This window comes from Pollachius pollachius, assembly GCF_949987615.1.
Source record: "Pollachius pollachius genome assembly, chromosome: 10".
Taxonomy (NCBI): Eukaryota; Metazoa; Chordata; class Actinopteri; order Gadiformes; family Gadidae; genus Pollachius; species Pollachius pollachius.
Window position 1 is genome coordinate 3,788,869 of NC_136943.1, and position 13,967 is coordinate 3,802,835.

The following is a 13,967-nucleotide window of genomic DNA, read 5'->3' on the forward strand; positions in this document are numbered from 1 at the left end:
GCTTTCTTTGGCTCATAGTTGCAGTACTCTGCCTCCGCCGCAGACGCACTCACGTGAAACAAACAAACGCGTTTCCACCACGAGTGCACTTCGCACGCTCTCCTCTCAGTGGAGTAGGAGGAGGAGCTTGTGTGCGCATGCTGTGAACGTGACAGCGATAAAAAAAGAGAGAAAAGAACGAAAAAGAAAAAGAAGGCTCACCACTGCGACTCGGTTCCCATCGTTCATGAAAAAAAATGAAAATAGCAGCTAAAAAAAGAAAGCCCAGTTTAAAGAGCCGGTAGTTTAATAGATTCGGTTCGTTCGTGAACGTCACAACTCTAACGGACACACAGTTCACTGACGTTTCAAATGTTACTCGCTGTCGTGTGATGTGTGTCTCTTCTACTTTCCGGAGATAAAAAAGAACCGGTGTAAAACGAGAGACCTCGTCGTGATTTGGTGGTGATTCGCGACCCTAGCTGGGATCATTGACGTTGATCGACCCGGATTTCCGGTGCTTCCCGAATCAAGAACTGGTTCGATGTTCAACCCCCCAAAAAAGTGAATAAAGAGCTTTTGATTGGAACTACGCTCGCCCCAGTGTGCATGCGTACAGTGCACAGACGAGCAGCAGAGTTATTAGCAGACTGCGTATATTCGGCCCAGGCCCCCAGGAGCAGTGCATACTTCCGCAATCCACCCAAGAGTCTGGCTGCAGACATCCACGCACAGAAACATCCACCAGCATGTGTTTACATAAATGAACGTAATAAATTACGGTATAAAATCGGATAAACGCTTCCGGTTTTGGACAGAAGACTTGACACTCGCTGTTGAGTTTAAGCTGGAGCTTATGGCTCTTCTCTTTCTGTCAATACACACACCTTATTCAGAATTCCCTCTTTGTGTTATACTGCAATCATCTCAATTTAATATTTGATAGGACACAAACTGATACTCGTATTGCAAAGCTGAAGGGCATTAGAGATTGAGGCTAATAATTATTTTAAATACAGCAACTATGTATGACTGGACAGGAATAGTTAGAACAATTCCTCTTTAGCTTTTCCTTTTCTGACATATATATTAGGTCTAGTTATGTTACATTCTGTTGTCTTAATATCATAAGGTTCGACTGCACTCCAACATATTTATCATGTTATTTGCACTTTTGCATTCCTACATTCTTACTCTGAACCATCATTCATTTAATATCTGGCTGTAATTGTCTATAATATTTTCTTACCTTGTGCTGCTGGACCACCTTATTTGCCCATTTTTAAATACGACAAACTCAAGTCTGTGTTTTAACTTAGCTCTGTGTGTAACCAAAGTGAATATGTAAAGTCATAAATCAAAAATCAAAAATTTGTAAACGACTTTATTCAGAAGCGCGTCATACACTCAACAGATGAACTCAGAACCTCAACACCCACACCCACACACACACCGCAATGTCAATGAGTGTCCACCCAGCGACCCAGGAACATGGCGTTGACTCGAAGATCCTCCAAAGCTGCCATGTTAAGGATATGGCAGCTGTTTTAAAGATGTCACGGTTCATTTGAAATAAATACCATTTACTTATGTTTTTGTGAACACAAGATATCCTGGGTTTGGCACAAGGACAATGCCACGTGTTTTCTTTTGAGTTGTAAGTCACCATGATCCTGCCAAAGCGACTATAGTAGTTTACTGTCAGCTCATGGACAGAGAAACACAACTGCATCTGGGTTTCTTCAAGTGTGACATCAACACACAGGGGCACGTGACACGCCTGAGCATTGCTTTGCCTTTTCAGACAAGTTGCCTTTTTTGCATCACCAAAAAATTGCAATTGCACCATTTGGGATAGGATTTCTTCTTGTAGATGTTCTTCTTCAGCTGTATCTGTGCAGTACTGCAGTGAGCGGATGTGTTCACAGTGCCTAAATGTAAGCCCACTTCTTACTGCCATTAAATGATATTGCCTACATTCCTCCAACTGGCAATGTACTTTATGGAGATGACCCCAGGTTTTATTTTGGACATGTACTGGCACAGTACATGCACAGTACATGTTGCTCTTTGGACAGCAGATATGCCATTTGTAGCATCCACACAGACACCCTTTAAATGGTCATGAACTGTTATGTCCTTTTGTTTTTTGTTGTGTGTCCTCTGGATATGTTTTGCTATGTTTTTCTTATAGAAAGTTTATTTACAGTGCGGACATATTCCGTGAATATGCGACAGATTCCCCTTCCCATGGGAATGCTTTTGGTCATGGGACTGCTGGCTGGTCGTGCCGCCTCTCTGGGATTTGTCTTGTCTTTATGTTTTGGACATCGTTGTATATCTTAATGTCGTGTCCTTTTGCTATGTTTATGTGAATAAATCCCACTGGTTGGGTTTTTGTAAAAGGTGACCTTTGATATTTGGGGTCAAGGGTGGTTTGTTGTTAGCCCCAGTAGGGTCAACTAGAGGTGGGGCGTAACAACACACACACACACACACACACACACGCACACACACACACACACACACACACACACACACACACACACACACACACACACACACACACACACACACACACACACACACTTAAAATGATACCATTCTACGTACACTTAAGGTACCCTGAGCATTCCCCCATCATACAGAAACACCCTCAGCGGTTTCAGAGTGGAGCAGCCTCAGTGTTCTAAAGGCTTTCAGAGCAAGCCTGTTCTCCTGTCAGGGCTACTCTACAACTATCTGCGGTCGCAATGTTGGAATGGGGATTCCATCCCCCAGCAACCTATATACAGGTACATATGGAGAGAGAGAGAGAGAGAGAGAGAGAGAGAGAGAGACAGAGAGAGACAGAGAGAGAGAGAGAGAGAGAGAGAGAGAGACAGAGAGAGACAGAGAGAGAGAGAGAGTAGTAGTAGAGCTAGTACAGTTAGTATAGTTACTATAGTTAGAGTTAGTAGAGCTAGTAGAGTTAGTATAGTTACTATGGTTAGAGTTAGTAGAGCTAGTAGAGTTAGTATAGTTACTATAGTTAGAGTTAGTAGAGCTAGTAGAGTTAGTATAGCTGGTGTATAACTCTCATATCATTATATCTGCTGGTAGTTAGTAGCTGGTTGATATCTCCTGGTTAGTTAGTAGCTGGTTATATCTGCTGGTAGTTAGTAGCTGGTTGATATCTCCTGGTTAGTTAGTACTTGTTAGTTAGATCCTATCCAGGCGTTGCTGTCTGGGCCGTGCTGTGATGTCGTTAGGAGAACATAATTACGTTATAATCTCTGTTCTGGTCTTAATCCGTCGCACTGCATAGAGCTGAGTCCTCCGCCCACGCATCATTAATATTAGTATTAATAATCCTGAGCTGAACGCCTGATGTTCTCATGGTTCTCTGTGTTCTGAGCCTTGCCTCGTTTTACCAGAATGTTGACGCTTTGGACTGCAGATGAAAGGCCGTTGGAACCTTCCGGAGGGACCAGATCAGTGCTGCTGCTGGACGCTGTGTGCCTGAGCGTGAGATGATGTGGTCGTACACCAGACGACAGCAGGAGGAGAGACGAGTCCTTCCTGATACACCAGACCTGAAGAGCCTCTCTGTGAACAGCCTCTCTGTGAACAGCCTTTCTGTGAACTGCCTCTCTCTGAACAGCCTCTAAAAGAACAGCCTCTTCCTGAAAAGCCTCTCTGTGAGCAGCCTCTAAAAGAACAGCCACTCTTTGAACAGCCTCTCCCTGAACAGCCTCTCCATGAACAGCCTCTACATGAACAGCCTCTAAAAGAACAGCCTCTAAGAGAACAGCCTCTCCGTGAACAGCCTCTAAAAGAACAGCCTCTCTGTGAACAGCCTCTCTGTGAACAGCCTCTCCGTGAACAGCCTCTCCGTGAACAGCCTCTCTGTGAACAGCCTCTCTCTGAACAGCCTCTCCGTGAACAGCCTCTCTGTGAACAGCCTCTCTCTGAACAGCCTCTCCGTGAACAGCCTCTCTGTGAACAGCCTCTCTCTGAACAGCCTCTCCGTGAACAGCCTCTCTGTGAACAGCCTCTTTCCTCAAACAGCCTCGCTGTGAACAGGCTCTCCGTGAACATTCTCTCCGTGAACAGCCTCTCCCTGAACAGCCTCTCAGTGAACAGCCTCTCTCTTACTTCCTTTCTCCCCATTCTTCGCCGCCTGGCAGATTTGTGTCTCGTTCGTCCGACCTTATTGTGTCTCCTGGATTTATGTGTCACTCAGGAGCGGGGAGAGTGGGGGGGGGGCGGGGGGATCCAGCCTCCTGATAAACTGCTCCTCTGCCCTCTGGCGAGGTCTCATATCACAGACCTTCAGTGGAACAGATTTATGGTCTGGGTCTGAGGAGCGTTCAGAATACCAAAGCAGCCCCCCAGCCCACTGGATGGGGGGGTGGGTTCCTCGCGTTCCTCCAGTCCGCCTGAAAGTGGTTTCAGGGTGAGCTGCTTGGTCCGACTCTGAGCCAGCTGGCTCCTCAGGTCCTCAGGGATCCTGAGCCCCAGAACCCTCTCCTCATGAGGCTGAGGAGGTGACCTCCATGAGTCTAGGAGTGAAAGGATACTGGGAGGTCTCTGGGAGGTCAGTGGGAGGTCAGTGGGAGATCACCGGGAGGAGGTTACTCCTCTCCTCCTCCTCCTCCTCCTCCTCCTCCTCTCCCATCTCCTCCTCTTCCTACTCCTAGTTGTACTCTGTATTCGACTGGTTTCAGGATCATGTTGATTCCTGTACATTATAATTAGGGGTCCGAGCAGCGAAGCTGCTTGGCCCCTATTGTTTCTGTAACGTTTTTTTTTTCCCTCAAATTCTGTAAAAGTCATACTGCAGCCTATACCGTAAGTCGAAAACTCTTGACATTTTTAGGTATGGTTACCAATAACCCCCTCTACGCATAAACCCACATTTGTGGTACTTCACCCAAAGGTGGCGCTATTGTTAAAAAATCATGATCTAGGCTTATTTCTCCTCACCAGATTGACCAGGACTCAAAATCCTTTCAGAATATTAATCTCTAGAATCAGTCGCATTTATAAAAATACTTTACCCACAATTTCATATTAAAGCTAAACAAGATCAAAAGATTCACAGGCTACAAAAATAATAAAACATTCACCAAAATCGCCACATAAAATCTTTAGACCAAGCCTCACAAAAATCATCGAACAGAATTTGTTTTACTTAGTTCCATTTGAGAAATATTGGCCAATAAAGTTGGAGCAGTTAGCCCATTTTTCTTATATGACTATTTTGTTATTGGATAAAAAAAAACATTTGACTATTATTAGGTGGATACCAATACCCCCCACTACTAATAAACCCAAAATGTGGTACTGCACCCAAAGGTGGCGCTATTTAAAAAAATTATGAACTAGCCTTATTTCTCCTTACGAGATTGACCTGGACTCAAAATTCTTTCATCGTATTAATCTCTAAAATCAGATGCATCTTTTTCACCCTGGTCTTCTGCTCTAAAAATGTTAACTTTTCCCACAATTTCATAGAAAAGCCAAACGTCCACAGTCTCAACCCATTTTGCCTTAATGACCATTTTATTATTGTATACTTGTATACTACGGCTATCATTAGGTGGATACCATTAACAGTGCAAATTTTCAGATCTGTACTCTTTTAAGAAAGCCCTTAATTCTCTTGTGAAATGTGTGCTTGGAGTTTTCTTGATGTTGTGTGCTTGTGATCCTTGAGAGTTCGAATCCTGATTAGAGCATTATGAACAAGCTGAACATGACATTCTGTCATTGCCACTCATTTAAGGAACACAACATTGAACAGCACCTGAAATTCATCAGGCAATCAACATTCCAGCTCATTAGTTTCCAAGAATCGGACTGCCAAGACACAGTATGGCATTAACGGGAAGTTCTTCATTGACCATTTTTCCTTCATAATTAACACTGTCATATTTATATTTGTTCCGTTAGTGTTCTTGACTACAAATGTTTAATTTCCCCAGAATTTCAAAGATTTTTCAGGTATATGCTTTGAAGAAAGCCCTTTGAGAAATGTGTGCTTTGAGTTTTGTGTGCTTATCAATAGCCATTTTGACCATGTGAATGAGGCTGCAGTTCAGGTTTATAAGTGGAACATCTTTCCTTAAATATAACAATATGTTATATTTATATATCTTCCATTAGTGTGTTCTTGACTTTTTGCTCGGACCCCGTTAATCACCGATTGCGGTTATATTTGTATTTGTCATTTTACTAACTAAATTTTAAAGCCAATATTCCCCTTTCATCAGTAAGCTGTGTGTGTTTGTGTGTGTGTGCGTGCATGCGTGTGTGTGTGTGTGTGTGTGTGTGTGAGAGAGAGCTATACACAGAAACTGAAGTGTAAATAACAAATGTAGTGTTTTCTTAGTCTCATCTCCCATCTCGTCTCTGAGGAAGTAAACCAGCGTGATTGTTTTTTTTTCGATGCTAATCACATCAAGCTAACAGCTAACACTGTGGTGAGAGCCCAGATTATTGTAACGTCTGAGTCATAACCGTGTATATTTTCAGGAGAACATGGATGATTTAAAACCTCTCCAAACTAGAGAGTGGAAGGCAGTACACCTGGTCGCCTCCCTAATCTGATTTTAATGGTATTTTCAACACAAATCATTAAATGATGGAAGGAGCTTTTTTTGCGCCAGTCAATGATGAATGTGTTGTCGGTGGAAGAGGTTCGTCCTTGAACAAATGTGTGCGCGCGGCGTCTCTTTCCAGAGCAGGTGTGGAGCGAGTCTCCAGTGCTCTCAGACGAACCGGGTCAATACTGAGCCAGGCAGCGAGGCAACGGACCAGGTGGTGTTGGAGCCGGTGCTGAGGAATCGCTTTCCTCTCTCCCTCCATCACCCGGAGCGCCACGCTCCAGACCGGAACTCTCTGGAGGAGGAAGAGGAGGAAGAGGAGGAATAGGAGGGGAGGCTAGCCCTCACCTCCTGAGACCAGAGACCATCTACCTCCTCACTTTCTAAGAACTTATGCAATATTGGGTATCCTGTTTACAAGGCGTTCACCTGCACTTTAACTCAGTTTTTAGTTTTATTTATACTAAATCTGTATTTATTTTTATGCATACAAAAGGTTTATTTATCAATAGTGTACAGAATAGGTTTAGTTTTTAATCATACCGTATATATTGTTTATATTTGCTCCTAGTCCTCTCTTTTTAAGCACCAGGGGGAGCTCTCCCAAATTTCGCTGTACTTGTACCTGTACCTGTACATTGACAATAAAGATCATTCATTCATTCAGATGCTGACAGGAACCATCTAACGTCTCCAGAACTTATCCACTGGAGACGGTGGTCTTGGTGTCCACCTCCTCTCCTCAGTGTCTCCGTATGATCCACACGGTCTCATAGGGGTAGGAACCACAGCAACCAGAGGAGGCCCGCGTGAACACGTTAGAGCCTACAGACCCCCCCCCAGAAGGGTTGGACCCACCTCAGGCCCTGTGAGCTCCAGGGCTGAAGCAGCCCCGCTAACCAGCGGCACTGTAAGCTTATTATTACTGAGGCTTCCTCTACTGACATCAGCCCGAGACTCCTCCTCTTCCTGCCCCACAACCTCCCAGCGAGTCGCTGTAACGCAACGAGAGCAGCAGACCCGCTCCTCATCGCTCCGGTCCGTCTGTCTGCTTGTCGACAATGTGACGGCTCTACTCCTCCCTCCTCCCTCCTCTCCGATTAGGACTCGCTCTACAGGCCACGCGGGGATTCACGACCCACAGTGATAGGCCGGCTGTCAACAGGCTGTGGGTTCGATTCCCAGCGGAGCGCTTGGCTTAACGAGCTCCTGGGTAACGAGTTGATTGATAGTCATGGAGGGATTGATGATGTCAGAAGTCTCGCTGCCGCACGTTCCTATTGGTCGCCGCTGACCTCGTCTGCTCCGGTGACCGACGCTGACCTAACGACTAATTTACAATTAGCCAAAGTGTCAGGCGAGCGCACTCAGTATTCAGCAGGCTGTGAACGGATCGACGCCACACAAAGCAATACTTTATGAACTGCCCCTCATCAGTAGATCATCGTAATCAGCTCGACAACGTGATATTCATTAAGCAGGTTCCAGGTCAGCTGGATCTGCTCATTAAGAGTTCAGATCGAAGAGATGACAGCTTGAGAAAGAAGGAGATGAGCTTTATTAACCTCCCATCTGTCCCCTGCAACCTGTCCCCTCTCTCTCTCTCTCTCTCTCTCTCTCTCTCTCTCTCTCAATCTCTCTTTCTCACTCACTTTTTCACTCAATCACTCATTCACTCACTGAGCCAGAACTCAGTTGACTTGAGCCGCCACAGATGAATCGGATCCTAATGAGAACTTAATTAAATGAGTTCACTGGAGTAATTAAAAATATTAAATAAGCCGTTCAAATATGAACGCCTTCAGCGCTACACTACGCTAACATTAGAGCGCTACGCTAACATTACCGAGCTACGCTAACATAAGAGATACGCTAACATTAGAGCTACGGAGTAATTAAAAATAATAAATAAGCCGTTCAAATATGAACGCCTTCAGCGCTACACTACGCTAACATTAGAGCGCTACGCTAACATTACCGAGCTACGCTAACAAAAGAGCTACGCTAACATTAGAGCTACGCTAACATAAAAGCGCTAGTCTGGAGACCGATGCGTTCTCTAGATAAGGACCGGTGCGTTCTCTAGATAAGGACCGGTGCGTTCTCTAGATTAGGACCGCTGTGTTCTCTAGATTAGGACCGGTGCGTTCTCTAGATTAGGACCAGTGCGTTCTCTAGATTAGGACCGGTGTGTTCTCTAGATTAGGACCGGTTCTCTAGATTAGGACTGGTGCGTTCCCTAGATTAGGACCGGTGCGTTCTGATCTCTCCCCGCTCTGTTCTCTCTCTCAGTGGAGTCAAACGGCTCCGGTGAGCGTCAGCAGGGAGCGTGTTGCCGGCAGACGTCATTTTAGTCCATCATAAGAACTACTGAGAGATTAGCAACCTTTTTTCCAGCAGCTAGCCAGGAGCTAGCTTCTGATTCGCTGTCGCTCCTGAAGCTGAGCGAAGGCTGGAGGCTGATTGGTGGATATACAAATCGCTTCATAGAACCACTTGGGTCAAATATTCCCCTCGGCAGGAGTACTGAGAGCTCAGCCCGCTGCACGGGGAAGAATACAAGGGAGCTGAAAACAGAGCAGCCTGTGCTGTGTGCTGGGGTGATTGATTCTCTCGCCCTGGGGAGAGGAGCTCTATCTGCAGCCAGCAGCTGGAGGCCTCGTCTGGCAGCTCGGGGACGGCGTGACGTCACTGAGCACAACGAAAGAGCTCTCGACATGTCTCCATACACAGCTCTATAGTGAACTGGCCTGGAGTCACGGTGTGAACATCTATATTCTCTCCACACACTCCTGGTGTGAGGAGAGAACGTCCTCACACACTCCTGGTGTCAGGACCTTCTGTCCGCAAACCAGGAGTGTGTGAGGATGTTCTCTCCTAAGGGGTCACCAGATTATTGTTGTTTGAGGCGTTTTTTCCGGGTCTGGGATTATAATTCATCATCTCATAATCCCAGATTGCAGATTAGATACTGCCTCATGGTTCCAGTCTCTCCCCTCCAGGCAGGATCAGAGAGGAACACGATGCCTCACAGTCAGGGACATACTACTATAGATACTATTACATACTATCACATACTACTATACACACTAGTACATACTACGATACACACTGGTAGATTCTACTATACATACTAGTACATTCTAATATGCACGCTAGTTGTGCGGCGGCCATGAACCAGGACACAGGTCAACTGGAGTGAACAGCTTTATTACATTCTCTACATACAAGAGGAGCACACTGGTGAAGGTTTAAATGCAGCGGGGGTCAGGGTGACCATGTGCTCAGGGGGGCGTGAATAATGTCTACTGTAGTGGAATATAGGACATATGTAGTGTGTTCCTGTGGTGAGTATTGCTGGACAACAGGGAGCAGACAGTGGAGACAAGTGTTGACGGCTGGCAGCATAGGAGAGCGAGCTGCAGACAATCTAAAGAAACCCAAAACCATAAGGGATGGAAACAAGACATGCTGGTCGATCTACACTAGTGACCAAAAGATCCCCCCCCCCCACATCTACACTAGTGACCCAAAGATACTAGTAATGGAACATGTAAAGTGTAAAAAGAACGAGTCCTAGAAGGATTCCTAGATCCTAGAACAAGTCCTAGAACGTTGGTTTCATTCAGTTCAGACCTTCTAATGATGCTGAGGTGCTCTGACTGGACACTCAGAGGCACTCTCCTAACTCCGTCTGCACATCAAAGGAAGCAGCCTCAACATGGAGACTTCAAACAGACAGACCTCCCTCATTAGAGCAGAGGAGGAGAGAGGAGACAGGGAGAGGAGAGAGGAGGAGAGGGGATGAGAGAGGAGGAGAGGAGAGGAGGAGGGGAGGAGGGGAGGGAGAGGAGAGGGGAGGAGAGAGGAGGAGAGAAGAGGGGAGAGGAGAGAGGAGAGGAGAGAAGAGGGGAGAGGAGAGGGGAGGAGAGAGGAGAGGAGGAGGGGAGGGGAGGAGGAGAGAGGAGACAGGGAGAGGAGAGAGGAGAGAGGAGGAGAGGGGAGGAGGGAGGAGAGGAAAGGGGAGAGAGGAGGAGAGAAGAGGGGAGAGGAGAGAGGAGGGGGAGAGGAGAGGGGAGAGGAGAGAGGAGGAGGAGAGGGGAGAAGGAGAGAGGAGGGGGAGAGGAGGGGGAGAGGAGAGGGGAGAGGAGAGAGGAGGAGGAGAGGGGAGAAGGAGAGAGGAGGGGGACAGGAGGGGGAGAGGAGAGGGGAGGGGAGAGGAGGAGGAGAGGGGAGGAGGAGAGAGGAGGAGCTATGATAGACGGCCCTTCAAAAGATCATGTCTCTGACTCATATAGAATGGTCAGAGACATGGTGAATATTCAGCCAATCAGGGACGTTCTTACATATGACACCAATAAAGAGCATGTGTTTTAGCCTATCAGGGAGATGGTGGCAGGAGGGTCCCAGGACTCTGGGGGTCTGCGTGGTGCACATGTGGAGCCTAATTAATGAGGAGCTCATGAAACCCTTAATGAACAATCAATTTGGTTAAAAACATCTTGACCATGGCGCCCGCCAGAAGTCCAGCGCAGCAGGCCCTCTAGGACGGGGTCAGGACCGGGTCTAGGACGGGGTCAGGACCGGGTCTAGGACGGGGTCAGGACCGGGTCTAGGACGGGGTCAGGACCGGGTCTAGGACGGGGTCAGGACCGGGTCAGGACCGGGTCTAGGACAGGGTCAGGACCGGGTCTAGACAGGGTCTAGGACGGGGTCAGGACGGGGTCAGGACGGGGTCTAGGACCGGGTCTAGGACCGGGTCAGGACCCGGTCAGGACCCGGTCTAGGACAGGGTCTAGGACCGGGTCTAGGACGGGGTCAGGACCGGGTCTAGGACCGGGTCTAGGACGGGGTCAGGACCGGGTCTAGGCCGGGCTCAGGGACGGGGTCTGGACGGGTCTAGGACTGGCCCACCCACACCACTGCCCCCGCCCCTACCACCTCGGTGATCTCACAGTTGAGCTTGTTGAGGTGCCCGTCCAGGACGAACAGGGACTCCCGGGAGGGGCTGAGGAGGTACTGTCCGAACAGCCCGCTGCCCACCACCTGCCGGTTCCTGGAGCTCCACCTCCACTCCTCCGCCCTCAGCGGCTCCTTCAGGCTCTTGATCATCTTGACCTCCCCGGAGCTGAGCTCCACCAGCAGGGCGTCGGTCTGCCGGCCCGAGGCGCCCACCACGTTGTACTGGCCGCGCTGGGTGCAGGAGCGCTGGAAGGCCAGGTCGGCCAGGTGCAGGTTGGTGTGGATGTCGAAGGGCGGGCCGATGGCGCCGGCGTCCGACACCGTCTGGATCCTCATGAGGCCGTCGCCGTCGTCCACGGTGACCAGGTAGCGGCCGTCCGGCGACACGTACGGCGTGCCCGTGACGTCGGCGTTGCGGCCGATCACGGCGTCGGTGACGGAGTCCAGCAGCAGCTGGGGCTGGGCGGCGCCGTAGGAGTCGGGCCGGCACTGGATGACGTAGTAGCCGCCCAGAGGGGTGGAGGCCACGGCTCGCGGCACGCAGCCCCACGCCGCCAGGCTCACGTTCTTCACGTACGACAGCGTGGCCAGGTCCATCTTGTGGAGCGCCGCCTCGTCACGGTGCAGCACCACGCCGAACCTGGAGAACCAAGAGAACCGCTTAGAACCAACAAGAACCGCTTAGAACATGAAGATCCAAGAGAACCGCTTAGAACCAACAAGAACCGCTTAGAACCTGGAGAACCAACGAGAACCGCTTAGAACCAACAAGAACCGCTTAGAACCTGGAGAACCAACGAGAACCGCTTGGGACCAACAAGAACCGCTTAGAACATGGAGAACCAGGAGAACAGCTTAGAACCAACAAGAACCACTTAGAACCTGGAGAACCCACAATAACCACTTAGAACCAACGAATTACCACGCTGAACCTGGGGGAACCAACACGGGTCAGAACCCTTGAATCAACAAGCACAGGACACCTGTATCTGTACGGGGGGGGGGAGAACTTTCTGTGTCAGTGGATTGAGGTCTTCGATGTGTCTCCTTAATGAAAGGAAGCAGGTTTGTAAACGCTGTGAATCAAAGGCTCCTGGTGGCTGGGGTAGAGATCTCCTCACATCTTAGCAGAGGAGGGAGGAGAGAGGAGAGAGGAGAGAGGAGAGAGGAGGACCCTCCTCTCTCCTCGCTACACTCTCACATCTCTGATCTCACATCCCTGATCTCACATCCCTGATCTCACATCTCTGATTGCACATCCCTGATTACACATTCCTGATCTGACATCCCTGATCACACATCCCTGACCTCATATTCCTGATCTCAAATCCCTGATCACAAATCCCTGATCTCAAAACCCTGATCACAAATTCCTGATCACTCATCCCTGATCGCACATCCAGACTGCCCTCAGAGAGGCGGACCCATCCTCCGGTGATGCATGCTCCTCATTGGTCTGGAAACACACTGGAAACCCCAGGAAAAAACACTTAGTGATTATCCCACTAAGGACCTGGGTTTCACACCCATTAAAACTTGGGTTTGAGGCCCAGTAAAACATGGGTTTAAGATCCAGCAAAACATGAGTTTGAGGCCCAGTAAAACATGGGTTTGAGGCCCAGTAAAACATGGGTTTGAGGCCCAGTAAAACATGGGTTTAAGGCCCAGTAAAACATGGGTTTGAGGCCCAGTAAAACATGGGTTTGAGACCCAGTAAAACATGGGCTTAAGGCCAAGTAAAACATGGGTTTAATGCTCAGCAAATCATGGGTTTAAGACCCAGTAAAACATGGGTTTGAGGCCCAGTAAAACATGGGTTAAGGCCCAGTAAAACATGGGTTTAAGACCCAATAAAACATGGGCTTAAGACCCAGTAAAACATGGGTTTGAGGCCCAAAACCCCCAGTTGGAAGTTTTAGATTAAACTGCTCTATATTTTTGGACTGTTGTTGGCTAAACTTGAAGTCAGAACAAATTTATTGTTTTGTCACATAAGCAGATATGAAGGTTAAATATTGAGGCAGATGGTGAATCAGTATTCACCATGCCTTCATTGATCCTTCTCCCGCTGCCAGACAAACCACAGTCCTGCTACCAAAGCCTTCTCTCTTTTATGTCGTATGATAAATGAGTTCTAGTGCTGAGAGCCTTGAGCTCGTTCCATTGTAGAACCTCTGTGATACTTTAACAGTAGAACATATGGTGTCTCCTTCACAGGCCACTCCGCCAGCTGACATGCAGGAGCACGGGGGAGGAGTCAGCTGGGAGGAGGAGGGAGGAGATTAGATGAGGTGGGCGGAGCTGGGAGGAGGAGGGAGGAGATTTGAAGAGGTGGGAGGAGATTTGCAGAGAGATTAGTGGAGGTCAAAGGAGATTACCAGAGGTAGGAGGAGATCAGTAGAGGAGGGAGGAGGGGGAAAAGGGCTCCAGAAGACC

The 13,967-nt window shown here is 48.3% G+C and overlaps 1 protein-coding gene across 1 annotated transcript in view; it reads right to left on the reverse strand.

The window, feature by feature from the left end:
* Window positions 1-11,468: 11,468 nt before the first annotated feature.
* Window positions 11,469-13,967, reverse strand: part of fstl5 (follistatin-like 5) — a gene marked incomplete at both ends in the record, with an annotated part of 43,498 nt that continues 40,999 nt past the window's right edge. Inside the window, one exon of the mRNA XM_079744707.1 lies at window positions 11,469-12,171. Coding sequence (XP_079600833.1) covers window positions 11,469-12,171 — 703 coding nt within the window. The remainder of the gene's footprint in view (window positions 12,172-13,967) is intronic.